At 53.9% G+C, this 26,028-nt stretch overlaps 1 protein-coding gene across 1 annotated transcript; it reads left to right on the top strand.

Moving 5' to 3' along the window:
• The first annotated feature begins 7,000 nt into the window (after positions 1-7,000).
• Positions 7,001-24,266, top strand: med11 (mediator complex subunit 11). Its single transcript, XM_087983027.1, has 3 exons — positions 7,001-7,239; positions 21,264-21,394; positions 22,885-24,266. Exons 1-3 carry the CDS (start codon positions 7,155-7,157, stop codon positions 23,023-23,025), a joined length of 357 nt encoding a protein of 118 aa, XP_087839153.1. The 5' UTR covers positions 7,001-7,154; the 3' UTR covers positions 23,026-24,266.
• The last annotated feature ends 1,762 nt before the right edge of the window (positions 24,267-26,028 follow it).

Genomic DNA, 26,028 nt, shown 5'->3' with positions numbered 1-26,028 from the left:
CGCTGATAGGGGAGGGGAGGGAAATATATCCCTGGTGGTGGGGTCCGTTTGGAGGTGGCGGAAATTACGACGGATGATACGATGTATATGGAGGTTGGTGGGGTGGTAGGTGAGGACCAGTGGGGTTCTGTCCTGGTGGTGATTGGAGGGGCGGGGCTCAAGGGTGGAGGAGCGGGAAGTGGAGGAGATGCGGTGGAGGGCATCGTCGATCACGTCTGGGGGGAAATTGCGGTCTTTGAAGAATTAGGCCATCTGGGTTGTACGGTATTGGAACTGGTCCTCCTGGGAGCAGATGCGGCGGAGACGAAGGAATTGGGAATATGGGATGGCGTTTTTACAGGGGTCAGGGTGGGAGGAGGTGTAGTCTAGGTAGCTGTGGGAGTCGGTCGGTTTATAGTAAAGGTCCATGTTGATTCGGTCGCCTGAGATAGAAATGGAGAAGTCTAGGAAGGGGAGGGAGGAGTCTGAGACAGTCCAGGTGAATTTGAGGTCGGGGTGGAAGGTATTGGTAAAGTGGATGAACTGTTCAACCTCCTCGTGGGAGCACGAGGCAGCGCCGATCCCTCGAACTCAGCACCGCCTTCCTAACCTGCAATCTTCTTCCTGACCTCTCCGCTCCCACCACCACTCCGGCCTATCACCCTCACCTTGACCTCCTTCCACCTATCGCATTTCCGACGGCCCTCCCCAAAGTCCCTCCTCCCTACCTTTTATCTTAGCCTGCTGGACACACTTTCCTCATTCCTGAAGAAGGGCTCATGCCCGAAACGTCGATTCTCCTGCTCCTTGGATGCTGCCTGACCTGCTGCGCTTTTCCAGCAACACATTATCAGCTATGATCTACAGCATCTGCAGTCCTCACTTTCTCCCCATCAAACACTCCCAGGACAGGGACAGCACAGGGTTAGATACAGAGTAAAGTTCCCTCTACACTGTCCCCCATCAAACACTCCCAGGACAGGGACAGCACGGGGTTAGATACAGAGTAAAGTTCCCTCTACACTGTCCCCCATCAAACTCCCAGGACAGGGACAGCACAGGGTTAGATACAGAGTAAAGTTCCTTCTACACTGTCCCCCTTCAAAGACTCCCAGGACAGGGACAGCACAGGGTTAGATACAGAGTAAAGTTCCCTCTACACTGTCCCCCATCAAACTCCCAGGACAGGGACAGCACAGGGTTAGATACAGAGTAAAGTTCCTTCTCCACTGTCCCCCTTCAAAGACTCCCAGGACAGGGACAGCACAGGGTTAGATACAGAATAAAGCTTCCTCTACAATGTTCCCCCATCAAACACTCCCAGGACAGGGACAGTACAGGGTTAGATACAGAGTAAAGTTCCTTCTACACTGTCCCCCATCAAACACTCCCAGGACAGGGACAGCACAGGGTTAGATACAGAGTAAAGCTCCCTCTACACTGTCCCCCATCAAACACTCCCAGGACAGGGACAGTACGGGGTTAGATACAGATTAAAGCTCCCTCTGCACCGTCCCCCATCAAACACTCCCAGGACAGGGACAGTAAATGAAAACTGAAAAACTGTGGATGCTGTAAATCAGGATCAAAAGTACAAGTTGCTGTAAAAGCAGGTCTGGCAGCATCTGTAAAGAAACATCAGGTCGAGTGACCCTTATTCCTCACCACTTGCCTTTCCACCTGTTTTCCCATCATTCACAACTTTGATGTTGCTGCATTCATTTTCCTCATATAAGTGGTTAATAGATGCTGTCAATAATTATGGCCCCAGAACTGCCCATTCTGTCAATTCAGTGTATTCCTGTCAGGGTGAAAGGGAAGGCTGGTAAGTATTGGGAATGCTGGATGACTAAAGAAATTGAGGGTTTGGTTAAGAAAAAGAAGGAAGCATATGTCAGGTATAGACAGGACAGATCGAGTGAATCATTCCTGAAGAAGGGCTTATGCCTGAAACGTCGATTCTCCTGCTCCTCGGATGCTGCCTGGCCTGCTGTGTTTTTCCAACACCAAACTTTTCAACTCTGGTCTCCAGCATCTGCAGTCCTCACTTTCTCCACGACTGAATCCTTAGAAGAGTATAAAGGCAGTAGGAGTCTCCTTAAGAGGGAAAATCAGGAGGGCAAAAAGGGGACATGAGATAGCTTTGGCAAATAGAATTCAGGAGAATCCAAAGAGTTTTTACAAATACATTAAGGACAAAAGAGTAGCTGGGGAGAGAATAGGGCCCCTCAAAGATCAGCAAGGCGGCTTTTGTGTGGAGCCACTGAAAATGGAGAAGATACTAAATGAGTACAGCCAGCACGGATTTGTGAGGGGTAGGTCTTGCCTTACAAGTCTTATTGAATTCTTTGAGGAGGTCACCAAGCATGTGGATGAGGGTAGAGCAGTGGATGTCGTGTACATGGATTTTAGTAAGGCATTTGATACGGTTCCCCATGGTGGGCTTATGCGGAAAGTCAGGAGGCATAGGATAGAGGGAAGTTTGGCCAGTTGGATAGAAAACTGGCTAACCGGTCGAAGTCAGAGAGCGGTGGTAGATGGTAAATATTCAGCCTGGAGCCCAGTTACAAGTGGAGTTCTGCAGGGATCAGTTCTGGGTCCTCTGCTGTTTGTAATTTTTATTAATGACTTGGAAGAGGGAGTCGAAGGGTGGGTCAGTAAATTTGCAGATGATAGGAAGATTGGTGGAGTTGTGGATAGTGAGGAGGGCTGTTGTCGGCTGCAAAGAGACTTAGATATGATGCAGAGCTGGGCGGAGGAGTGGCAGATGGAGTTCAACCCTGCCAAATGTGAGGTTGTCCACTTTGGAAGGACAAATAAGAATGCGGAATACAGGGTTAACGGTAGGGTTCTTAGTAAGGTGGAGGAGCAGAGGGATCTTGGGGTCTATGTTCATAGATCTTTGAAAGTTGCCACGCAGGTGGATAGAGCTTGTAAGAAGGCTTATGGTGTATTAGCATTCATTCGCAGAGGGATTGAATTCAAGAGTCGTGAGGTGATGTTGCAGCTGTACAAGACCTTGGTTAGGCCACATTTGGAGTACTGTGTGCAGTTCTGGTCGCCTCACTTTCAGAAAGATGTGGAAGCTTTGGAGAGGGTGCAGAGAAGATTTACCAGGATGTTGCCTGGAATGGAGAATAGGTCGTACGAGGATAGGTTGAGAGTGCTAGGCCTTTTCTCATTGAAACGGCCAACGATGAGGGGTGATTTGATAGAGGTTTATAAGATGATCAGAGGAATAGATAGAGTAGACAGTCAGAAACTTTTTCCCCAGGTGCAACAGAGTGTTACAAGGGGATATAAATTTAAGGTGAAGGGTGGAAGGTATAGGGGGGATGTCAGGGGTAGGTTCTTTACCCAGAGAGTTTCATCTGTTAGAATACAGTGATAGTTTTATTTCTTTCATGTGTAAATCACAAAACCTTTTTTTTAAAGTTGCATTCTCGGGTTAGCTGTTAACAATGGTGATAGCTAGACAATATGTTGAAGGTGTTGGCCCCCTGTGTTCTCTGTCTATGCCATGATGTTTAGATTGATTCTAATCTAAAAAGTGAGATAACAGAGTTTTACATAAATTCATGCAGTTTTTGAGCTCAGAGTTCTACATAAATTCATGCAGTTTTTGAGCTCAGAGTTCTACATGAATGCATGCAGGTTTTGAGCAAAGTACAATGTAACTCTGCAAGTACAAATTCACCCCACAAAATATATGTGTGATGTGGGTCTTTGTCTGTCTGTGTCTGTCTGGGGTGGGGGTTGTAAGTGTGAGTGTGTGTGTGTGTTTGTGTGTAGTGAGTGCAAAGTGTCTTACATCTATGAGGGGGTGCATGTGTGAGTGTGGGAGTGTGGGTGTCTGTGTGCACGTCTGTGTGTACCTGTGTCCGTGTGTATGTGAGAGTGTGTGTGTGTAGGAATATCTGTGTGTGTGTGTAGTGCAATGGTGATCACCTGTAATGTGACATGAACCCAAGGTCCCGGTTGAGGCCCTCCCTATGGGTACCGAACTTAGCTATCAGCCTCTGCTCGGCCACTTTCCTCTGCTGCCTGTCCCGAAGTCCACCTTGGAGGATGGTCACCCGAAGGTCCGAGGCTGAATGTCCTGGACCACTGAAGTGTTCCCCAACTGGGAGGGAACCCTCCTGTCTGTTGATTGTTGTGCGGTGCCCATTCATCCGTTGTCATAGCCTTTGCTCGGTTTCCCCAATGTACCATGCCTCTGGGCATCCCTGCCTGCAACGTATAAGATAGACAACGTTGGCTGAGTCACATGAGTACCTGCCATGTACAAGGTGGGAGGTGTCCCCACGCTAAATAGTGGTATCTATGTCCACGATCTGACACGTCTTGCAGCTTCCACTGTGACAGGGTTGTATGGAGTTGTCCTGAGAGCCGGGCAGTTTGCTACGAACAATGATCTGTTTGAGGTTTGGCAGTTGTTTAAAGGCAAGTAGTGGAGGTGTGGGGAAGGTCTTGGTGAGGTGCTCATCCTCATTGATAATGTGTTGCAGGTCACGAAGAACATGGCGTAGTTTTTCAGCTCCTGGGAAGTACTGAACAACGAAGGGTACCCTGTCAGTTGCACACGTGTCTGTCTCCTGAGGAGGTCATTACGGTTCCTTGCTGTGGCACGTCAGAACTGGAGGTCGATGAGTTGAACATCGTACCCCATTCTTGTGAGGGCATCCTTGAGTACTTCCAGGTGTCCGTCACGTTCCTCCTCATCTGAGCAGATCCGATGTACGCATATGTTCCCATTGGTTACGCTGTCAGTTATAATGTTCCCATTGGTTACTCTAGGTAAAAACAATGACTGCAGATGCTGGAAACCAGATTCTGGATCAGTGGTGCTGGAAGAGCACAGCAGTTCAGGCAGAATCGAAGGAGCAGCGAAATCGACGTTTCGGGCAATAGTCCTTCATCAGGAATAAAGGCAAAGAGCCTGAAGCGTGGAGAGATAAACTAGAGGAGGGTGGGGGTGGGGAGAAAGTAGCATAGAGTACAAAAACTACTCCAAACAGACCCCACCACCAGGGATATATTTCCCTCCCCACCCCTTTCCACCTTCCGCAAAGACCGTTCCCTCCGTGACTACCTGGTCAGGTCCACGTCCCCCCTACAACCCACCCTCCCATCCTGGCACCTTCCCCTGCCACCGCAGGAACTGTAAAACCTGCGCCCACACCTCCTCCCTCACCTCATCCAAGGCCCTAAAGGAGCCTTCCATCAAAGTTTCCATCAAAGTTTTACTTGCACATCCACTAATATCATTTATTGTGTCCGTTGCTCCCGATGCGGTCTCCTCTACACTGGGGAGACTGGACGCCTCCTCGCAGAGCGCTTTAGGGAACATCTCCGAGACACCTGCACCAATCAACCACACCGCCCTGTGGCCCAACATTTCAACTCCCCCTCCCATTCTGCCGAGGACATGGAGGTCCTGGGCCTCCTTCACCGCCGCTCCCTCACCACCAGACGCCTGGAGGAAGAACGCCTCATCTTCCGCCTCGGAACACTTCAACCCCAGGGCATCAATGTGGATTTCAACAGTTTCCTCATTTCCCCTTCCCCCACCTCATCCTAGTTTCAAACTTCCAGCTCAGCACTGTCCCCATGACTTGTCCTACCTGCCTAGCTCCTTTTCCACCTATCCACTCCACCCTCCCCTCCCCCGACCTATCACCTTCATCCCCTCCCCCACTCACCTATTGTACTCTATGCTACTTTCTCCCCACCCCCAACCCCCTCTAGCTTATCTCGCCACGCTTCAGGCTCTCTGCCTTTATTCCTGAGGAAGGGCTTTTGCCCGAAACGTCGATTTTGCTGCTCCTCGAATGCTGCCTGAACTGCTGTGCTCTTCCAGCACAATTAATCCATTGGTTACTATGTCAGTTACCATGTTCCCATTGGTCTACCCTCTGTCAGTTACCATGTTCCCATTGGGTACTCTGTCAGTTACCATGTTCCCATTGGTCTACCCTCTGTCAGTTACCATGTTCCCATTGGTCTACCCTCTGTCAGTTACCATGTTCCCATTGGGTACTCTGTCAGTTACCATGTTCCCATTGGTTCTACCCTCTGTCAGTTACTATGTTCCCATTGGTTACTCTGTCAGTTAACATGTTCCTATTGGTTACTCTATCAGTTACCATGTTCCCATTGGTCTACCCTCTGTCAGTTACTATGTTCCCATTGGTTACTCTGTCAGTTAACATGTTCCTATTGGTTACTCTATCAGTTACCATGTTCCCATTGGTCTACCCTCTGTCAGTTACCATGTTCCCATTGGTCTACCCTCTGTCAGTTACCATGTTCCCATTGGTTACTATGTCAGTTACCATGTTCCCATTGGTCTACCCTCTGTCAGTTACCATGTTCCCATTGGTTACTCTGTCAGTTACCATGTTCCCATTGGTTCTACCCTCTGTCAGTTACTATGTTCCCATTGGTTGCTCTGTCAGTTAACATGTTCCCATTGGTCTACCCTCTGTCAGTTACCATGTTCCCATTGGTTACTCTGTCAGTTACCATGTTCCCATTGGTTCTACCCTCTGTCAGCTACTATGTTCCCATTGGTTACTCTGTCAGTTAACATGTTCCTATTGGTTACTCTATCAGTTAACATGTTCCCATTGGTCTACCCTCTGTCAGTTAACATGTTCCCATTGGTCTACCCTCTGTCAGTTACCATGTTCCCATTGGTTACTCTGTCAGTTACCATGTTCCCATTGGTCTACCGTCTGTCAGTTACAATATTTCCATTGGTTACTCTGTCAGTTACCATGTTCCCATTGGTCTACCGTCTGTCAGTTACAATATTTCCATTGGTTACTCTGTCAGTTACCATGTTCCCATTGGTTACTCTGTCAGTTACCATGTTCCCATTGGTCTACCCTCTGTCAGTTACCATGTTCCCATTGGTTACTCTGTCAGTTACCATGTTCCCATTGGTTACACCCACCGCCAGCTCTCTCTGCTTGGTTCAGTCGCTCTGTGTCTGTGGGTGCGGCGCTGTAGCTGGAGCCTGTGTTTCCATTTGCCTTTGCTGCTGCTGCTTCCTGTCCGCCTGCATGTGTTAATCCGGAATCCGGTACTGATCCCGATCCCAGCACTGATCCCGATCCCAGCACTGATCCCGAGTCTCGGTTCCCAGCTCCCGGGAAAGCGAACTCCCCGCCATGGGCACTTACGGACCGGCTAACGAGAAACTCCGGAACCTGGAGGAGATCGAGAAGGAGATAGCCATCATTCTGCAGACAGCAGGTAGGAGAGAGAGGGAGAGAGAGAAGGCGGGGAGAGAGAGAGAAGGTGGGCAGAGAGAGAGAAGGTGGGGAGGGAGAGAGAGAAGGTGGGCAGAGAGAGAGAGAGAAGGTGGGCAGAGAGAGAGAGAAGGCGGGGGGAGAGAGAGACAGAAAGAGGGCAGAGAGAGAGGTGTGCAGAGAGAGAAGGTGTGCAGAGAGAGCGAGAGAAGGTGGGCAGAGAGAGTGTGTGAGAGAAAGTGGGCAGAGAGAGAAGGAGGGCAGAGAGAGAGAGAAAAGGAGGGCAGAGAGAGAGAGAAACGGTGGGCAGAGAGAGAGAGAGACGGTGGGCAGAGAGAGAGAAGGTAGGCAGAGAGAGAGAGACGGTGGGCAGAGAGAGAGAGAGACGGTGGGCAGAGAGAGAGAGAGAAGGTGGGCAGAGAGAGAGAGAAGGTAGGCAGAGAGAGAGAGACGGTGGGCAGAGAGAGAGAGAAGGTGGGCAGAGAGAGAAGGTGGGCAGAGAGAGAAGGTGGGCAGAGAGAGAGAAGGTGGGCAGAGAGAGAGAGAAGGTGGGCAGAGAGAGAGAGAGAAGGTGGGCAGAGAGAGAGAGAGAAGGTGGGCAGAGAGAGAGAGAAGGTGGGCAGAGAGAGAGAGAAGGTGGGCAGAGAGAGAGAAGGTGGGTGGAGAGAGAGAGAAGGTGGGCAGAGAGAGAGAGAGAAGGTGGGCAGAGAGAGAGAAGGTGGGCAGAGAGAGAGAGAAGGTGGGCAGAGAGAGAGAAGGTGGGCAGAGAGAGAGAAAGAGAAGGTGGGCAGAGAGAGAAAGAGAAGGTGGGCAGAGAGAGAGAAAGAAGGTGGGCAGAGAGAGAGAGAAGGTGGGCAGAGAGAGAGAGAAGGTGGGCAGAGAGAGAGAGAGACAAGGTGGGCAGAGAGAGAGGGAGAAGGTGGGCAGAGAGAGAGGGAGAAGGTGGGCAGAGAGAGAGAGAGAAGGTGGGCAGAGAGAGAGAGACAGAGAAAGTGGGCAGAGAGAGAGAGAAGTGGGCAGAGAGAGGTTGGGCAGAGAGAGAGAAGGTGGGCAGGCAGAGAGAGAGAGAAGGTGGGCAGAGAGAGAAGGTGGGCACAGAGAGAGAGAAGGTGGGCAGAGAGAGAGACAGAGAGAGAAGGTGGGCAGACAGAGAGAGAAGATGGGCAGAGAGTGAGAAGGTGGGCAGAGAGTGAGAAGCTGGGCAGAGAGAGGGAGAGTGGGCAGAGAGAGGGAAAGTGGGCAGAGAGAGAGAAGGTGGGCAGAGAGAGAGAGTGAGAGAAGGTGGGCAGAGAGAGAGAAGGTGGGCTGAGAGAGAGAGTGAGAGAAGGTGGGCAGAGCGAGAGAAGGTGGGCAGAGAGAGAGAGTGAGAGAAGGTGGGCAGAGAGAGAGAAGGTGGGCAGAGAGAGAGAGTGAGAGAAGGTGGGCAGAGAGAGAGAAGGTGGGCAGAGAGAGAGAAAGAGAAGGTGGGCAGAGAGAGAGAAAGAGAAGGTGGGCAGAGAGAGAGAAGATGGGCAGGGAGAGAGAAGATGGGCAGGGAGAGAGAGACAGAGAGAGAGAAGGTGGGCAGAGAGAGAGACGGTGGGCAGAGAGAGAGAGAGAAGGTGGGCAGAGAGTGAGTGAGAGAAGGTGGGCAGAGAGTGAGAGAAGGTGGGCAGAGAGTGAGAGAAGGAGGGCAGAGAGAGAGAAGGAGGGCAGAGAGAGAAGGAGGGCAGAGAGAGAGCGGGTGGGCAGAGAGAGAGAAGGTGGGCACAGAGAGAGAGGGAAGGTGGGCAGAGAGAGAGAGACAGAGAAGGTGGGCAGAGAGAGAGAAGGTGGGCAGGCAAAGAGAGAGAGAGAAGGTGGGCAGAGAGAGAGAGAAGGTGGGCAGAGAGAGAGAAGGTGGGCAGAGAGAGGGAAAGTGGGCAGAGAGAGGGAAAGTGGGCAGAGAGAGAGAAGGTGGGCAGAGAGAGAGAGAAGGTGGGCAGAGAGAGAGAGTGAGAGAAGGTGGGCAGAGAGAGAGAGAAGGTGGGCAGAGAGAGAGAGAGAAGGTGGGCAGAGAGAGAGAGGGAGAAGGTGGGCAGAGAGAGAGGGAGAAGGTAGGCAGAGAGAGAGAGGGAGAAGGTGGGCAGAGAGAGAGAGAAGGTGGGCAGAGAGAGAGAAGGTGGGCAGAGAGAGAGAAGGTGGGCAGAGAGAGAGAAAGACAAGGTGGGCAGAGAGAGAGAGAGAAGGTGGGCAGAGAGAGAGAGAAGGTGGGCAGAGAGAGAGAGAGAAGGTGGGCAGAGAGAGAGAGAGAAGGTGGGCAGAGAGAGAGAGAGAAGGTGGGCAGAGAGAGAGGGAGAAGGTAGGCAGAGAGAGAGGGAGAAGGTGGGCAGAGAGAGAGGGAGAAGGTGGGCAGAGAGAGAGAAGGTGGGCAGAGAGAGAGACAGAAGGTGGGCAGAGAGAGAGAGAAGTGGGCAGAGAGAGACGGTGGGCAGAGAGAGAGAAGGTGGGCAGGCAGAGAGAGAGAGAAGGTGGGCAGAGAGAGAAGGTGGGCACAGAGAGAGAGAAGGTGGGCAGAGAGAGAGACAGAGAGAGAAGTTGGGCAGAGAGAGAGAGAATGTGGGCAGCGAGAGAGACAGAGAGAGAAGGTGGGCAGACAGAGAAGGTGGGCGCAGAGAGAGAGAGTGAGAGAAGGTGGGCAGAGAGAGAGAGAGAAGGTGGGCAGAGAGAGGGAGAGTGGGCAGAGAGAGGGAGAGTGGGCAGAGAGAGGGAAAGTGGGCAGAGAGAGAGAAGGTGGGCAGAGAGAGAGAGTGAGAGAAGGTGGGCAGAGTGAGAGAAGGTGGGCAGAGAGAGAGAGTGAGAGAAGGTGGGCAGAGAGAGAGAAGGTGGGCAGAGAGAGAGAGAGAGAAGGTGGGCAGAGAGAGAGAAGGTGGGCAGAGAGAGAGAAGGTGGGCAGAGAGAGAGAAGGTGGGCAGAGAGAGAGAGAAGGTGGGCAGAGAGAGAGAAGATGGGCAGAGAGAGAGAAGATGGGCAGGGAGAGAGAGCGAGAGAAGGTGGGCAGAGAGAGAGAGAAGATGGGCAGAGAGAGCGACGGTGGGCAGAGAGAGAGAGAGAGAGAAGGTGGGCAGAGAGTGAGTGAGAGAAGGTGGGCAGAGAGTGAGAGAAGGTGGGCACAGAGTGAGAGAAGGTGGGCACAGAGTGAGAGAAGGAGGGCAGATAGAGAGAGAAGGAGGGCAGAAAGAGAGAAGGAGGGCAGAGAGAGAGAGAAGGAGCGCAGAGAGAGAAGGAGGGCAGAGAGAGAGAGAGGGTGGGCAGAGAGAGAGAGAGAGGGTGGGCAGAGAGAGAGAGAGAAGGTGGGCACAGAGAGAGAGGGAAGGTGGGCAGAGAGAGAGACAGAGAAGGTGGGCAGAGAGAGAGAGAGAAGTGGGCAGAGAGAGACGGTGGGCAGAGAGAGAGAAGGTGGGCAGGCAGAGAGAGAGAGAGAAGGTGGGCAGAGAGAGAGAAGGTGTACAGAGAGAGAGAAGGTGTACAGAGAGAGAGAAGGTGTACAGAGAGAGGGAAAGTGGGCAGAGAGAGGGAAAGTGGGCAGTGAGAGGGAAGGTGGGCAGAGAGAGGGAAGGTGGGCAGAGAGAGAGAAGGTGGGCAGAGAGAGAGAAGGTGGGCAGAGAGAGAGAGAAGGTGGGCAGAGAGAGAGAAAGAGAAGGTGGGCAGAGAGAGAGAAAGAAGGTGGGCAGAGAGAGAAGGTGGGCAGAGAGAGAGAGAAGGTGGGCAGAGAGAGAGACAAAGTGGGCAGAGAGAGGGAGAAGGTAGGCAGAGAGAGAGAGACAAGGTGGGCAGAGAGAGTGGGAGAAGGTGGGCAGAGAGAGAGGGAGAAGGTGGGCAGAGGGAGAGAAGGTGGGCAGAGAGAGAGAGAGACAGAAGGTGGGCAGAGAGAGAGAGAGAAGTGGGCAGAGAGAGAGAAGGTGGGCAGGCAGAGAGAGAGAGAGAAGGTGGGCAGAGAGAGAAGGTGGGCACAGAGAGAGAGAAGGTGGGCAGAGAGAGAGAGACAGAGAGAGAAGGTGGGCAGAGAGAGAGAGAATGTGGGCAGCGAGAGAGACAGAGAGAGAAGGTGGGCAGACAGAGAGAGAAGGTGGGCAGACAGCGAGAGAAGGTGGGCAGAGAGAGAGAGAGAAGGTGGGCAGAGAGAGAAGGTGGGCACAGAGAGAGAGAAGGTGGGCAGAGAGAGAGACAGAGAGAGAAGGTGGGCAGACACAGAGAGAAGGTGGGCGCAGAGAGAGTGAGAGAAGATGGGCAGAGAGAGAGAAGGTGGGCAGAGAGAGAGAGAGAAGATGGGCAGAGAGAGAAACGGTGGGCAGAGAGAGAGAGAGAAGGTGGGCAGAGAGTGAGTGAGAGAAGGTGGGCAGAGAGTGACTGAGAGAAGGTGGGCAGAGAGTGAGAGAAGGTGGGCAGAGAGTGAGAGAAGGTGGGCAGATAGAGAGAGAAGGAGGGCAGAAAGAGAGAAGGAGGGCAGAGAGAGAGGGTGGGCAGAGAGAGAGAGAGAGAAGGTGGGCACAGAGAGAGAGAGAAGGTGGGCACAGAGAGAGAGGGAAGGTGGGCAGAGAGGGAAGGTGGGCAGAGAGAGAGAAGGTGGACAGAGAGAGGGAAAGTGGGCAGAGAGAGGGAAAGTGGGCAGAGAGAGAAGGTGGGCAGAGAGAGTGAGTGAGAGAAGGTGGGCACAGTGAGAGAAGGTGGACAGAGAGAGGGAAAGTGGGCAGAGAGAGGGAAAGTGGGCAGAGAGAGATGGTGGGCAGAGAGAGAGAGTGAAAGAAGGTGGGCAGAGAGAGAGAAGGTGGGCAGAGAGAGAGAAGGTGGGCAGAGAGAGAGAAGGTGGGCAGAGAGAGAGAGAGAAGGTGGGCAGAGAGAGAGAGAAGGTGGGCAGAGAGAGAGAGAAGGTGGGCAGAGAGAGGGAGAAGGTAGGCAGAGAGAGAGAGAAGGTGGGCAGAGAGTGAGAGAGACAGAGAAGGGCAGAGAGAGAGACAGAGAAGGTGGGCAGAGAGAGAGAGAGAAGGTGGGCAGACAGAGAGAGAAGGTAGGCAGAGAGAGAGAAGGTAGGCAGAGAGAGAGAAGGTGGGTAGAGAGAGAAAGAGAGAAGGTGGGCAGACAGAGAGAGAGAGAGAAGGTGGGCAGAGAGAGAGAGAAGGTGGGCAGAGAGAGAGAAGGTGGGCAGAGAGAGGGAAAGTGGGCAGAGAGAGGGAAAGTGGGCAGAGTGAGGTGGGCAGAGAGAGAGAGTGAGAGAAGGTGGGCAGAGAGAGAGAAGGTGGGCAGTGAGAGAGAGAAGGTGGGCAGAGAGAGAGAAAGAGAAGGTGGGCAGAGAGAGAAAGAGAAGGTGGGCAGAGAGAGAGAGAGACAAGGTGGGCAGAGAGAGAGGGAGAAGGTAGGCAGAGAGAGAGGGAGAAGGTGGGCAGAGAGAGAGAAGGTGGGCAGAGAGAGAGAGAGAAGGTGGGCAGAGAGAGAAGGTGGGCAGAGAGAGAAGGTGGGCAGGCAGAGAGAGAGAGAGAGAGAGAAGGTGGGCAGAGAGAGATGGTGGGCACAGAGAGAGAAGGTGGGCAGAGAGAGAGACAGAGAAGGTGGGCAGAGAGAGTGAGAGAAGGTGGGCAGAGTGAGAGAAGGTGGGCAGAGTGAGAGAAGGTGGGCAGAGAGAGAGAGAGAAGGTGGGCAGAGAGAGAGAGAAGGTGGGCAGAGAGAGAGAGAAGGTGGGCAGAGAGAGAGGGAGAAGGTAGGCAGAGAGAGAGAGAAGGTGGGCAGAGAGTGAGAGAGACAGAGAAGGGCAGAGAGAGAGACAGAGAAGGTGGGCAGAGAGAGAGAGTGAGAAGGTGGGCAGAGAGAGAAGGTGGGCAGAGAGAGAGAGAGAAGGTGGGCAGACAGAGAGAGAAGGTGGGCAGAGAGAGAGAGAAGGTAGGCAGAGAGAGAGAAGGTGGGTAGAGAGAGAATGAGAGAAGGTGGGCAGACAGAGAGAGAGAGAAGGTGGGCAGAGAGAGAGAGAAGGTGGGCAGAGAGAGAGAAGGTGGGCAGAGAGTGGGAAAGTGGGCAGAGAGAGGGAAAGTGGGCAGAGTGAGGTGGGCAGAGAGAGAGAGTGAGAGAAGGCGGGCAGAGAGAGAGAAGGTGGGCAGTGAGAGAGAGAAGGTGGGCAGAGAGAGAAAGAGAAGGTGGGGAGAGAGAGAGAGACAAGGTGGGCAGAGAGAGAGGGAGAAGGTAGGCAGAGAGAGAGGGAGAAGGTGGGCAGAGAGAGAGAGACAGAGAAGGTGGGCAGAGAGAGAGAAGGTGGGCAGAGAGAGAGAGAGAAGGTGGGCAGAGAGAGAAGGTGGGCAGAGAGAGAAGGTGGGCAGGCAGAGAGAGAGAGAGAGAAGGTGGGCAGAGAGAGAAGGTGGGCACAGAGAAGGTGGGCAGAGAGAGAGAGGGAGAAGGTGGGCAGAGAGAGAGACAGAGAAGGGCAGAGAGAGAGAGACAGAGAAGGGCAGAGAGAGACAGAGAAGGTGGGCAGAGAGAGAGAGAGAAGGTGGGCAGACAGAGAGAAGGTGGGCAGACAGAGAGAAGGTGGGCAGAGAGAGAGAGTGAGAGAAGGTGGGCAGAGAGAGAGAGAAGGTGGGCAGAGAGAGAAGGTGGGCAGAGAGAGAGAGAAGGTGGGCAGAGAGAGAGAAGGTGGGCAGAGAGAGAGGGAGAAGGTAGGCAGAGAGAGAGGGAGAAGGTAGGCAGAGAGAGAGAAGGTGGGCAGAGAGAGAGGGAGAAGGTAGGCAGAGAGAGAGAGGGAGAAGGTAGGCAGAGAGAGAGAGGGAGAAGGTAGGCAGAGAGAGAGAAGGTGGGTAGAGAGAGAAAGAGAGAAGGTGGGCAGACAGAGAGAGAGAGACGGTGGGCAGAGAGAGAAGGTGGGCAGGCAGAGAGAGAGAGAGAAGGTGGGCAGAGAGAGAAGGTGGGCACAGAGAGAGAGAAGGTGGGCAGAGAGAGAGAGACAGAGAGAGAAGGTGGGCAGAGAGAGAGAATGTGGGCAGCGAGAGAGACAGAGAGAGAAGGTGGGCAGAGAGAGAGAGAAGGTGGGCAGAGAGAGAGTGAGAGAAGATGGGCAGAGAGAGAGAAGGTGGGCAGAGAGAGAGAGAGAGAGAGAGAAGGTGGGCAGAGAGAGAGAGAGAGAGAGAAGGTGGGCAGAGAGAGAGAGAGAAGGTGGGCAGAGAGAGAGAGAAGGTGGGCAGAGAGAGAGAGAAGGTGGGCAGAGAGAGAGGGAGAAGGTAGGCAGAGCGAGAGAGGGAGAAGGTGGGCAGAGAGAGAGAGAGAATTTGGGCAGAGAGAGAGAGAGAGAGACAGAGAAGGGCCGAGAGAGAGAGAGAGAAGGTGGGCAGAGAGAGAGAGAGAAGGTGGGCAGACAGAGAGAGAAGGTAGGCAGAGAGAGAGAGAAGGTGGGTAGAGAGAGAAAGAGAGAAGGTGGGCAAACAGAGAGAGAGACGATGGGCAGAGAGAGAGAAGGTGGGCAGAGAGAGAGAGAAGGTGGGCAGAGAGGGAAAGTGGGCAGAGAGAGGGAAAGTGGGCAGAGAGAGAGAGTGAGAGAAGGTGGGCAGAGAGTGAGAGAAGGTGGGCAGAGAGAGAGAGAAGGTGGGCAGAGAGAGAGAGAAGGTGGGCAGAGAGAGAGAAAGAGAAGGTGGGCAGAGAGAGAGAGAAGGTGGGCAGAGAGAGACGGGCACAGAGAGAAGATGGGCAGGCAGAGAGAGAGAGAGAAGGTGGGCAGAGAGAGAAGGTGGGCACAGAGAGAGAGAAGGTGGGCAGAGAGAGAGACAGAGAGAGAAGGTGGGCAGAGAGAGAGAATGTGGGCAGCGAGAGAGACAGAGAGAGAAGGTGGGCAGACAGAGAGAGAAGGTGGGCAGACAGAGAGAAGGTGGGCGCAGAGAGAGAGAGTGAGAGAAGGTGGGCAGAGAGAGGGAAAGTGGGCAGAGAGAGAGAAGGTGGGCAGAGAGAGAGAGTGAGAGAAGGTGGGCAGAGAGAGAGTGTGAGAGAAGGTGGGCAGAGAGAGAGAAGGTGGGCAGAGAGAGAGAAAGAGAAGGTGGGCAGAGAGAGAGAAGGTGGGCAGAGAGAGAGTGAGAGAAGGTGGGCAGAGAGAGAGAAAGTGGGCAGAGAGAGAGAAGGTGGGCAGAGAGAGAGAAGATGGGCAGAGAGAGAGAAGATGGGCAGGGAGAGAGAGAGAGAGAGAAGGTGGGCAGAGAGAGAGAGAAGATGGGCAGAGAGAGAGACGGTGGGCAGAGAGAGAGAGAGAAGGTGGGCAGAGAGAGAGAAGATGGGCAGAGAGAGAAGATGGGCAGGGAGAGAGAGAGAGAGAGACGGTGGGCAGAGAGAGAGAGAAGATGGGCAGAGAGAGAGACGGTGGGCAGAGAGAGAGACGGTGGGCAGAGAGAGAGAGAGAAGGTGGGCAGAGAGTGAGTGAGAGAAGGTGGGCAGATAGAGAGAGAAGGAGGGCAGAGAGAGAGAAGGAGGGCAGAGAGAGTGAGAAGGTGGGCAGAGAGAGAAGGTGGGCACAGAGAGAGAGAGAAGGTGGGCACAGAGAGAGAGGGAAGATGGGCAGAGAGAGAAGGTGGGCAGAGAGAGAGAGAAGATGGGCAGAGAGAGAGACGGTGGGCAGAGAGAGAGAAGGTGGGCAGAGAGTGAGTGAGAGAAGGTGGGCAGAGAGAGAGAAGGTGGGCAGAGAGAGAGAAGGTGGGCAGAGTGTGAGTGAGAGAAGGTGAGCAGAGAGTGAGAGAAGGTGAGCAGATAGAGAGAGAAGGAGGGCAGAAAGAGAGAAGGAAGGCAGAGAGAGAAGGAAGGCAGAGAGAGAAGGAGGGCAGAGAGAGAGAGAAGGTGGGCACAGAGAGAGAGGGAAGGTGGGCAGAGAGAGGGAAAGTGGGCAGAGAGAGAAGGTGGGCAGAGAGAGAGAGAAGGTGGGCAGAGAGAGAGAGAAGGTGGGCAGAGAGAGAAGGTGGGCAGAGAGAGAGAAGGTGGGCAGAGAGAGAGAAGGTGGGCAGAGAGAGAGGGGGAAGGTAGGCAGAGAGAGGGAGGGAGAAGTTGGGCAGAGAGAGGGAGGGAGAAGTTGGGCAGAGAGAGAGAGAGAAGGTGGGCAGAGAGAGAGAGAGAAGGTGGGCAGAGAGAGAGAAGGTGGGCAGAGAGAGAGACAGAGAAGGGCAGAGAGACAGAGAAGGTGGGCAGAGAGAGACAGAGAAGGTGGGCAGAGAGAGAGAAGGTGGGCAGAGAGAGAGAGAGAAGGTGGGCAGAGAGAGAGAGAGAAGGTGGGCAGAGAGAGAGAGAGGGTGGGCACAGAGAGAGAGAGAAGGTGGGCACAGAGAGAGAGAGAAGGTGGGCAGAGAGAGAAGGTGGGCAGAGAGAGAGAAGGTGGGCAGAGAGAGAGAAGGTGGGCAGAGAGAGAGAAGGTGGGCAGAGAGAGGGAAAGTGGGCAGAGAGAGGGAAAGTGGGCAGAGAGAGAGAAGGTGGGCAGAGAGAGACAGTGAGAGAAGGTGGGCAGAGAGAGAGAGAAGGTGGGCAGAGAGAGAGAGAAGGTGGGCAGAGAGAGAGGGGGAAGGTAGGCAGAGAGAGGGAGGGAGAAGTTGGGCAGAGAGAGAGAGAGAGAAGGTGGGCAGAGAGAGAGAGAAGGTGGGCAGAGAGAGAGAGAGACAGAGAAGGGCAGAGAGACAGAGAAGGTGGGCAGAGAGAGAGAGAGAAGGTGGGCAGAGAGAGAGAAGGTGGGCAGAGAGAGAGAGAGAAGGTGGGCAGAGAGAGAGAAGGTGGGCAGAGAGAGAGAGAAGGTCGGCAGAGAGAGAGAGAAGGTGGGTAGAGAGAGAAAGAGAGAAGGTGGGTAGAGAGAAAGAGAGAAGGTGGGCAGACAGAGAGAGAGAGACGGTGGGCAGAGAGAGAGAGAGAAGGTGGGCAGAGAGAGGGAAAGTGGGCAGAGAGAGGGAAAGTGGGCAGAGAGAGAGGAGGGCAGAGAGAGAGTGAGAGAAGGTGGGCAGAGAGAGAAGGTGGGCAGAGAGAGAAGGTGGGCAGAGAGAGAGAGAAGGTGGGCAGAGAGAGAGAGAAGGTGGGCAAAGAGAGAGAAAGAGAAGGTGGGCAGAGAGAGAAAGAGAAGGTGGGCAGAGAGAGAGAGAGAAGGTGGGCAGAGAGAGAGAAGGTGTGCAGAGAGAGAGAGAGAAGGTGTGCAGAGAGAGAGAAGGTGGGCAGAGAGAGAGGGAGAAGGTAGGCAGAGAGAGAGAGGGTGAAGGTGGGCAGAGAGAGAGAGAGAAGGTGGGCAGAGAGAGAGAGAGAGAGGGTGAAGGTGGGCAGAGAGAGAGAGAGAAGGTGGGCAGAGAGAGAGAGAGAGACAGAGAAGGTGGGCAGAGAGAGAAGGTGGGCAGGCAGAGAGAGAGAGAGAGAGAAGGTGGGCAGAGAGAGAAGGTGGGCAGAGAGAGAGACAGAGAGAGAAGGTGGGCAGAGAGAGAGAGAATGTGGGCAGCGAGAGAGACAGAGAGAGAAGGTGGGCAGACAGAGAGAGAAGGTGGGCAGAGAGAGAGAGAAGGTGGGCAGAGAGAGAGAGAAGGTGGGCAGAGAGAGAGAGTGAGAGAAGATGGGCAGAGAGAGAGCAGGTGGGCAGAGAGAGAGAGAGTGAGAGAAGGTGGGCAGAGAGAGAGAGAAGGTGGGCAGAGAGAGGGAAAGTGGGCAGAGAGAGGGAAAGTGGGCAGAGTGAGAGAAGGTGGGCAGAGAGAGAGAGTGAGAGAAGGTGGGCAGAGAGAGAGAAGGTGGGCAGAGAGAGAGAGTGAGAGAAGGTGGGCAGAGAGAGAGAAAGAGAAGGTGGGCAGAGAGAGAGAGAGAAGGTGGGCAGAGAGAGAGAGAAGGTGGGCAGAGAGAGAGAGGGAGAAGGTAGGCAGAGAGAGAGGGAGAAGGTAGGCAGAGAGAGAGGGAGAAGGTGGGCAGAGAGGGAGAAGGTGGGCAGAGAGAGAGAGAGAGAAGGTGGGCAGAGAGAGAGAGACAGAGAAGGTGGGCAGAGAGAGAGAGACAGAGAAGGTGGGCAGAGAGAGAGAGAGAAGGTGGGCAGAGAGAAACGGTGGGCAGAGAGAGAAGGTGGGCAGGCAGAGAGAGAGAGAGAAGGTGGGCAGAGAGAGAAGGTGGGCACAGAGAGAGAGAAGGTGGGCAGAGAGAGAGAGAATGTGGGCAGCGAGAGAGACAGAGAGAGAAGGTGGGCAGACAGAGAGAAGGTGGGCAGACAGAGAGAGAAGGTGGGCAGAGAGAGAGTGAGAGAAGGTGGGCAGAGAGAGACGGTGGGCAGAGAGAGAGAGTGAGAGAAGGTGGGCAGAGAGAGACGGTGGGCAGAGAGAGAGAGAGAGAGAAAGTGGGCAGAGAGAGAGAAGGTGGGCAGAGAGAGAGAAGGTGGGCAGAGAGAGAGAGAGAGAAGGTGGGCAGAGAGAGAGAAGGTGGGCAGAGAGAGAGAAGGTGGGCAGAGAGAGAGGGAGAGAAGGTGGGCAGAGAGAGAGGGAGAAGGTGTGCAGAGAGAGAGGGAGAAGGTGGGCAGAGAGAGAGAGAAGGTGGGCAGAGAGAGAGAGAGAAGGTGGGGAGAGAGAGAGAAGGTGGGGAGAGAGAGAATGTGGGCAGAGAGAAGATGTGCAGAAAGAGAGAGAGAGCGAGAGAGAAGGTGGGCAGAGAGAGCGAGAGAGAGGGTGGGCAGAGAGAGAGAGAAGGTGGGCAGAGAGAGAGAGATGGTGGGCAGAGAGAGAGAGAGATGGTGGGCAGAGAGAGAGATGGTGGGCAGAGAGAGAGAAGGTGGGCAGAGAGAGTGAGAGAGAAGATGGGCAGGGAGAGAGAGCGAAGGTGGGCAGAGAGAGAGAGAAGGTGGGCAGAGAGAGAAGGTGGGCAGAGAGAGGGAAGGTGGGCAGAGAGAGAGAAGTTGGGCAGAGAGAGAGAAGGTAGGCAGAGAGAGAAGGTGGGCAGAGAGAGAGAGAGAAGGTGGGCAGAGAGAGAGAGAGAAGGTGGGCAGAGAGAGAGAGAGAAGGTGGGCAGAGAGAGAGAGAAGGTGGGCAGAGAGTGAGAAGGTGGGCAGAGAGAGTGAGAAGGTGGGCAGAGAGAGAGAGAATGTGGGCAGAGAGAGAGAGAATGTGGGCAGAGAGAGAGAGAATGTGGGCAGAGAGAGTGAGAAGGTGGGCAGAGAGAGTGAGAAGGTGGGCAGAGAGAGAGAGAGAGAAGGTGGGCAGAGAGAGTGAGAGAGAAGGTAGGCTGAGTGAGAGAGAAGATGGGCAGAGTGAGAGCGAGAGAAGGTGGGCAGAGTGAGAGCGAGAGAAGGTGGGCAGAGAGAGCGAGAAAGTGGGCAGAGAGAGAGAAGGTGGGCAGAGAGAGAGAGAGAAAGTGGGCAGAGAGAGAAGGTGGGCAGAGTGAGAGAGAAGGTGGGCAGGCAGAGTGAGAGAGAAGGTGGGCAGAGAGAGTGAGAGAGAAGGTGGGCAGAGAGAGAGAGAGAACACCCTCCCCTCCTTTATCCACCTGAAGTACTCTTATCCAGTTCCCTTATGGCTGGCTTCGGTGCTCAGAGTGAGAGAGTGCTTTACCACGCAGAGGTGACTAGTGGCTACCTCTTTGCCTGTACAGCACACGACATGAGTGGTACCTCAGCTCGCCCACAATCAATTTGAGGTATTTTAGGTATTGGAGGTGATTTCCTCGAATACCCCGAAGGGTGTGTTTCCGCGCTGAACATCTCTGAGATGCTATGATGCACTGGAGTTGAGTAGTCTTTAATCCTTGTTTACTTTGATGGGGGGAGCGGGGTGAACATGTATCTCTTACCCAGGCCATTTTCTTGTCTCCCGTCGTGATCTTATTTTGAGTTTAGGCCCAGGAAACTGCCCTCGAACGTTTAGCATGTTCCTCCTTTTGAATTGCAAACCTACGAGCTTATTGTGCTGCCTTATAAGGTGTGAGATTCCAAGGTGGGTCTGTCACTGAGCGTAAGGCTCAGCCATCTGTTTGGCTAGAGCAGTCGTCCTGCAAACAGACATAGAGTCATAGAGATGTACAGCACAGAAAGACTCTTCGGTCCAGCTCGTCCATGCCGATCAGATCTCCTAACCTAATCTAGACCCATTTGCCAGCACTTGGCCTATATCCCTCTAAACCCTTCCTATTCATATACCCATTCAGATGCCTTTTAAATGTTGCAATTGTACCAGCCTCCATCACTTCCTCTGGCAGCTCATTCCATACACGTACCACCCTCTGTGTGAAAAAGTTGCCCTTTAGGTCCCTTTTCCACTCTAAACCAATGTCTTTTCCACTCTAAACCAATGTCCTCTAGTTCTGGACTGCCCCACCCCAGGGAAAAGACCTTGTCTGTTTACCCTATTCATGCCTCCTCATGATTTTCTAAACCTCTATAAGGTCACCCCTCTGATGCTCCAGAGAAAACAGCCCCAGCCTGTTCAGCCTGACCTGTAGCTCAAATCCTCCAACCCTGGCAACATCCTTGTAAATCTTTTCTGAACCCTTTCAAGTTTCACAACATCTTTCTGATAGGAAGGAGACCAGAATTGCATGCGATATTCCAACAGTGGCCTAACCAATGTCCTGTACAGCGGCAACATGACCTCCCAACTCCTGTACTCAATACTCTGACCAATAAAGGAAAGCATACCAAACGCCTTCTTCACTATCCTGTCCACCTGCGATGTTGGAATTAAAAGTTTGATGTGTCTGCAACAAGACATAAGACTGCTTAGCTTTAGTGATCAGTTCTCCTCAGAATAAGCACATTCCTCATCACCCTTGCTTTACCCTGGAATGTACCATCTTTGTGGGTTTGAGGGGTGACCTGCCTTTGGCTGAGGTTCCTCACTCTGAGTCTATTTTCTCTCTTTCTTTCTCTCTTTCTTTCTTTCTCTCTTCCTTTCTCTCTTCCTTTCTCTCTTCCTTTCTCTCTTCCTTTCTCTCTTCCTTTCTCTCTTCCTTTCTCTCTTCCTTTCTCTCTTCCTTTCTCTCTTCCTTTCTCTCTTCCTTTCTCTCTTCCTTTCTCTCTTCCTTTCTCTCTTTCTTTCTCTCTTTCTTTCTTTCTTTCTCTCTCTGGGCCCACAGCCAATGCTATCCTGGAGATGTCGAAGGAGAAGCCGGCAGAGCGTAATCTGGACCGCCATGCCCTGCAGTTCACAGCCTCTGTGCAGCGAGTAGAAATGGAACTTTCCAGCCAGATCCGCTACCTCACCCAGGTAAGGCCAGAGGGTTCCCTGTCAGGGCGAAACTCCCCGGGTGGAGCGCCAGGCTTTTCGGCTATGGGCCTGCCGCCCAACACTGCAACTCCCTCCCCCACACTCTGCCAACACCACCCTTCCCCTTCCAATAGTCTGTTGTCCCAACTCCACCAACAGACCTGCCCCCATGCCACCCTCCTCACCCACCCTATTTCCCAGTCCCAACCACCACCCCCTCCCAGTATTTCCACACACACCCCCAACAAATCCCTCCCCTGCCCTGCTCTCCCAATCCAGTACTACCCTCCATCACCACTAACTCTTCCAGCCCCTACACCCGTCCCAACTGTGTAACCCCCTCCAGTCCCTACACCACCTCCCTATCTCTGTAATACCTCCACCCCTCTGTGTCTCTCTAACCCCCTCCAGCCCCTACATCCCTCCGTCTCTGTCACCCCGTCCAGCCCCACACCCCTCCCTGTCTCTGTGAACCCCTCCAGCCCCTATACCCCTCCCTGTCTCTGTAACCCCCTCCAGCCTCTACAACCCCACCCTATCTCTGTCACCCCCTCCAGCCCCTACACCCCTCCCTGTCTTTGTAACCCCCTCCATCCCCTACACCCCCTCCCTATCTCTGTAACCCCCTCCCTATCTCTGTAACCCCCTCCCTGTCTCTGTCACCCCCTCCAGCCTCTACAACCCCACCCTATCTCTGTAACCCCCTCCAGCCCGTACATCCCTCCCTATCCCTGTAACCCCCTCCAGCCCCTACACCCCCTCCGTATCCCTCTAATCTCTGTACTCCATTCTGTTGCACCACGCAGACAATTGAGATCAGGAGCGAACAGAGACCGCTCTGTCCATTCAGCCCCTGCTGATTGTCGGAAATCAGCCTTGGACTCTGTTTCGCCCTCTGATTCCTTTGCCCAGCTCCCCCTCCCCCCGCCCACCCCCCCCAACCCCCCGTCGCCTCGCAAACCCCTGGGCTCTGCGGTCATTTTACCAGGGGGCATTCCCGCTGCCATCACAGGGAGCGCTAGCCCCAATATCGAGAGCTGGACATGTTCGGGAACACCACCTCAGCTTTTCCTCCTTCCAGCTTCGCTGGGTTCCCGCCCTCCCGGGACTGGCCTGTCCCATCCTGCGGCATTGTCTCGAAACGCCTCCCCAGGTCGAGCAGCTCGATGTTTAACGTAACCCGGCTTCGGTGAGAAGAACCTCAGGAGGGAGAGCTTTCCCCGCCGGGATGTGGGAATCTCCATCTCTCGGGCGATTCCGCCCCATGTAGTTTTTCTTGGGGGGGGGAAAAAAAAACCCGGGCGGTGTGCCTGTTTCATGAGTCCTTTCTGCCTCCCCCAACCCCTCGCCGTCCGTCCCAGCAACCCCTCCCACCGCAGCTGTTTGGCAGATAAAACCGTGAAAGGGGCGACATCGAGTTGTGAGTGAGCAATGCAAGTCTTGCCTCCGGCCTGTCTCTCTCTCTCTTTCTCCGACCCCCCACCCACCAGGTCGCCACGGGGCAGCCGCACGAAGGCTCCAGCTATTCCGCCAGGAAGGATGCGCAGATGGCGGTCAACCGGGTGGAGTACACGCACGTCAAAGTCCGAGACCTAGCCAGGTCCTGCGACCAGATGCTGGAGCAGCCGTGAACAGGACTGTGGGGAGGGGGGTGGTGGGGGGGGGGGCAAGGGGAGTCTGGGAGGTCGGGGGTGGGGGTGGTCAATGAGGTTTGTGAGGAACCTTTCTCTCTCTCCCCCCTCTTCCCCCCCCCATCGATCTCTACATCCTTTGCTCTCCACCCCACACCCCCCTCCCCTCCCCCAGTTTGTAGACTGTGGAGCCTCCCCAAACCTTCATCCCCGCCCCTCCCCTGCCTCCAGGTCTGGGGGGGTATTGGGGGTGGGGAGGGGGGAATTGCTTGGGCAAGCGGCTCTTTCTTTCAGAAGGACCCTTCTGTCCTCAGCGTCATCTCAACGCTCTCACCCCACCCCCACCCTACCCCACCTCACTCAGACCCTCGCCAAAGAGGGCATTTACTCGCACCCCACCCCTGTCTCTCTCTCGCTCTCTCTCACTCTATCTCTCACTTGGTTTCTCTCTCTGTGTCTCTCTCTGTCTCTCTCTCTTTCTGTCTCACTATCTGTCTCTCTCTCTCTCCCCATCTCTCTTTCTGTGTACCCACCCATCTCTCTCTGTGTCACATCCACCCCCACTCTATCTTTCTTTGTCACTCTCTCTTTATGTCTCTGTCTTTGTCTCGCTCTCTCTCTCTCTTTCTCCTCCCCCACTCCATCTCTCTCTCTCTCTCTCTCTCTCTCTCTCTGTTTCTCTCTTTGCCCTCTCTTTATCTCTGGCTTTCTTTCTCTCTCCCTTCATTCCTCTCTCTTTCACTCTCTTCAACCCCTCCATCACCCCCAGCCCTAACTCTGTCAGCCCCACTCTGCCCCTAACCCTCCCAGCAATGCTGGCTCTTCCCTGTGGCCCTCACTACCCCTTGGGGGGGGGGGGGGGGGGGGGGGTTGGGTGGTTGGCTATGCGATCAGACATCGGCAAATGTGGACTTAAGTCTTGGTTGATTTTCTGATCCATCGAACGCAGTCTCTCTCCGTCCGTCCATCCATCCCTCCCCTCTCTCACGCTCTCTCCGTCCCTCCCTCTCTCACCCTCCCTTCCTCTCTCACCCTCTCTCCTCTTTCCCTCACTCCGTCCCTCCCTGCTCTCTCGTATATTACTTGCAGCGGTTAGTGAGCCTATGGACGTGGTACTCAGATGTTGCTGTATCCATGCTGTTATTTTGATGTTACAGTATTGTTTTGTACTCGGGTTTCTGTATCCGAAGACCAGGAGAGACCCCTAGCCCCCTCTTCCAGAATAAACAGCCTGCAGCATGTCTCTCAGATCCTGTCCCCTTTGTATCCCTCCCTGATCCACTTCACAAAATCACCACCGGTTTCGTGAGTGTGTATGTGCAAATGTGCACGTGCATGTGTGCCAGTGATGGGTGCACTGGTGGTCTTTCAGACAGTGCTGGCGTATGGGGTCATGGGGAAACGGACATTGGTACCCGAGCTGGGGCTGGCATGATGGGCTGAATGGCCTCCTGTGTCAAATGCTTCCTTGAAAGCGACATCACCACATCAGGGTGGTGAAAGAAGCGTTTAGCTTGTCTTCATTGCTGTGACCTTTGAGTATAGGAGTTGGGGACGTCATGTTGAGGTTGTACAGGATGTTGGTGAGGCCTGTTCTGGAGCACTGTGTCCAGTTCCGGTCGCCCTGTTATAGGGAGGATAAACTGAAGAAGGTTTGGAAGAGATTTACCAGGGTGCCACTAGGGTTGGAGAGTTTGAGTTATTAGGAGAGGCTGAACAGGCTGGGGCTGTTTTCCCTGGAGCATCAGAAACTGAAGGGAGACCTTATTAAGGTTTATAAAATCATGAGGGACATGGATAGGGTGAATAAGCAAGGTGTTTTTTCTGGGGTAAGAGAGTCCAAGACTAGAGGGCATAGGGTTTAGGGTGAGAGGATAAAGATTTAAAAGGGCCCTGAGGGACAACTGTTTCACGCAGAGGGTGGTATGTGTGTGGAACGAGCTGCCAGGCGAAGTGCTGGTCCGATTACAGCGTTTGAAAGGCTGTTGAGAGAGTGGTGCTGGAAAAGCACAGCAGGTCAGGCAGCATTCCTGATGAAGGGCTTTTGCCCGAAATGTCGACCCTCCTGCTCCTCGCGTGCTGCCTGACCTTGCTGTGCTTTTCCAGCACCACACTCTCGACTCTGGTCTCCAGCATCTGCAGTCCTCACTCTCTCCAACGTTTAAAAGGCATCTGGAAAGGTACGTGAATCGGAAGGGTCGAGAGGGACATGGGCCAAGTGCTGGCAAATGGGACTAGATTAGGTTGGGAATGTGGTCGGCATGGACGGAGTCGGGCCGAAGGGTCTGTTTCTGTGCTGTCTGTCCCAGTGCAGCATTGAGGCCTTGCGTCACACAGTGAAGACTTGGACACAGCAGAGTCACCGACAGGATATCTGGGGATGTTCGCCGGGGAATGAGGGATTGGATTCCTGTTCGCGGATCCTTAAAGGATCAGGCCCGGAGCGGGTTTCTCTCCCGCGGTGTTAACACCAGGCCTCAGATTGTCAGAAGATGTGGTCCAGTCGGGTCCAATGTTGAGAGCGGGGGCTCTCTAACTCCCTCCTGAGGCTCAGTGGGTCAATACACTCAGCCACCGATGGACTGTCTGTCCTAACCCATCATTTGTCCAAAATGGTTTGACCCCCCCAGGCGGATAAAGAGATGGCAGGACTGCTGAAGGGCTTGCGACAATATTGAGGGGGAAATCGGGAATGGGAATTCCAATATGCAGAGGGATCTGGGGGACTTGGAGCATTAAGTGGCAGAATGTTTATGAACCGATAATCAGGAAGGCTAATGGGAGTCTTACGTGAGGGTTTGACCACAAAGACTACTTTGTTTCTACACAGTTTAAAAACCACCCAACACCAGGTTATAGTCCAACAGGTTTAACTGGAAGCACTAACTTTCGGAGTGCATCATCATGATGAAGGAGTGGCACTCTGAAAGCTAATGCTTCCAATGGGCTGTAACCTGACATATGGTTTTTAACTTTGTCCACCCCAGTCCAAACACCAGCACT

Source organism: Chiloscyllium plagiosum, unplaced genomic scaffold (genome assembly GCF_037043375.1).
Source record: "Chiloscyllium plagiosum isolate Xiang-an unplaced genomic scaffold, Cpla_swu_hap1 HiC_scaffold_44, whole genome shotgun sequence".
Lineage (NCBI taxonomy): Eukaryota > Metazoa > Chordata > Chondrichthyes > Orectolobiformes > Hemiscylliidae > Chiloscyllium > Chiloscyllium plagiosum.
Note: the sequence above shows the minus strand (reverse complement) of the source record. Positions and strands in the feature narration are given on the sequence as shown.

What these genes read in the sequence shown, in the direction of transcription:
- med11 (XM_087983027.1), top strand. Translation starts at nt 7,155, where the DNA reads ATGGGCACTTACGGACCGGCTAACGAGAAACTCCGGAACCTGGAGGAG. An exon ending in CATCATTCTGCAGACAGCAG is followed by an intron (nt 7,240 to 21,263) that starts GTAGGAGAGAGA and finishes CTGGGCCCACAG; the next exon opens with CCAATGCTATCCTGGAGATG. An exon ending in AGATCCGCTACCTCACCCAG is followed by an intron (nt 21,395 to 22,884) that starts GTAAGGCCAGAG and finishes CCCACCCACCAG; the next exon opens with GTCGCCACGGGGCAGCCGCA.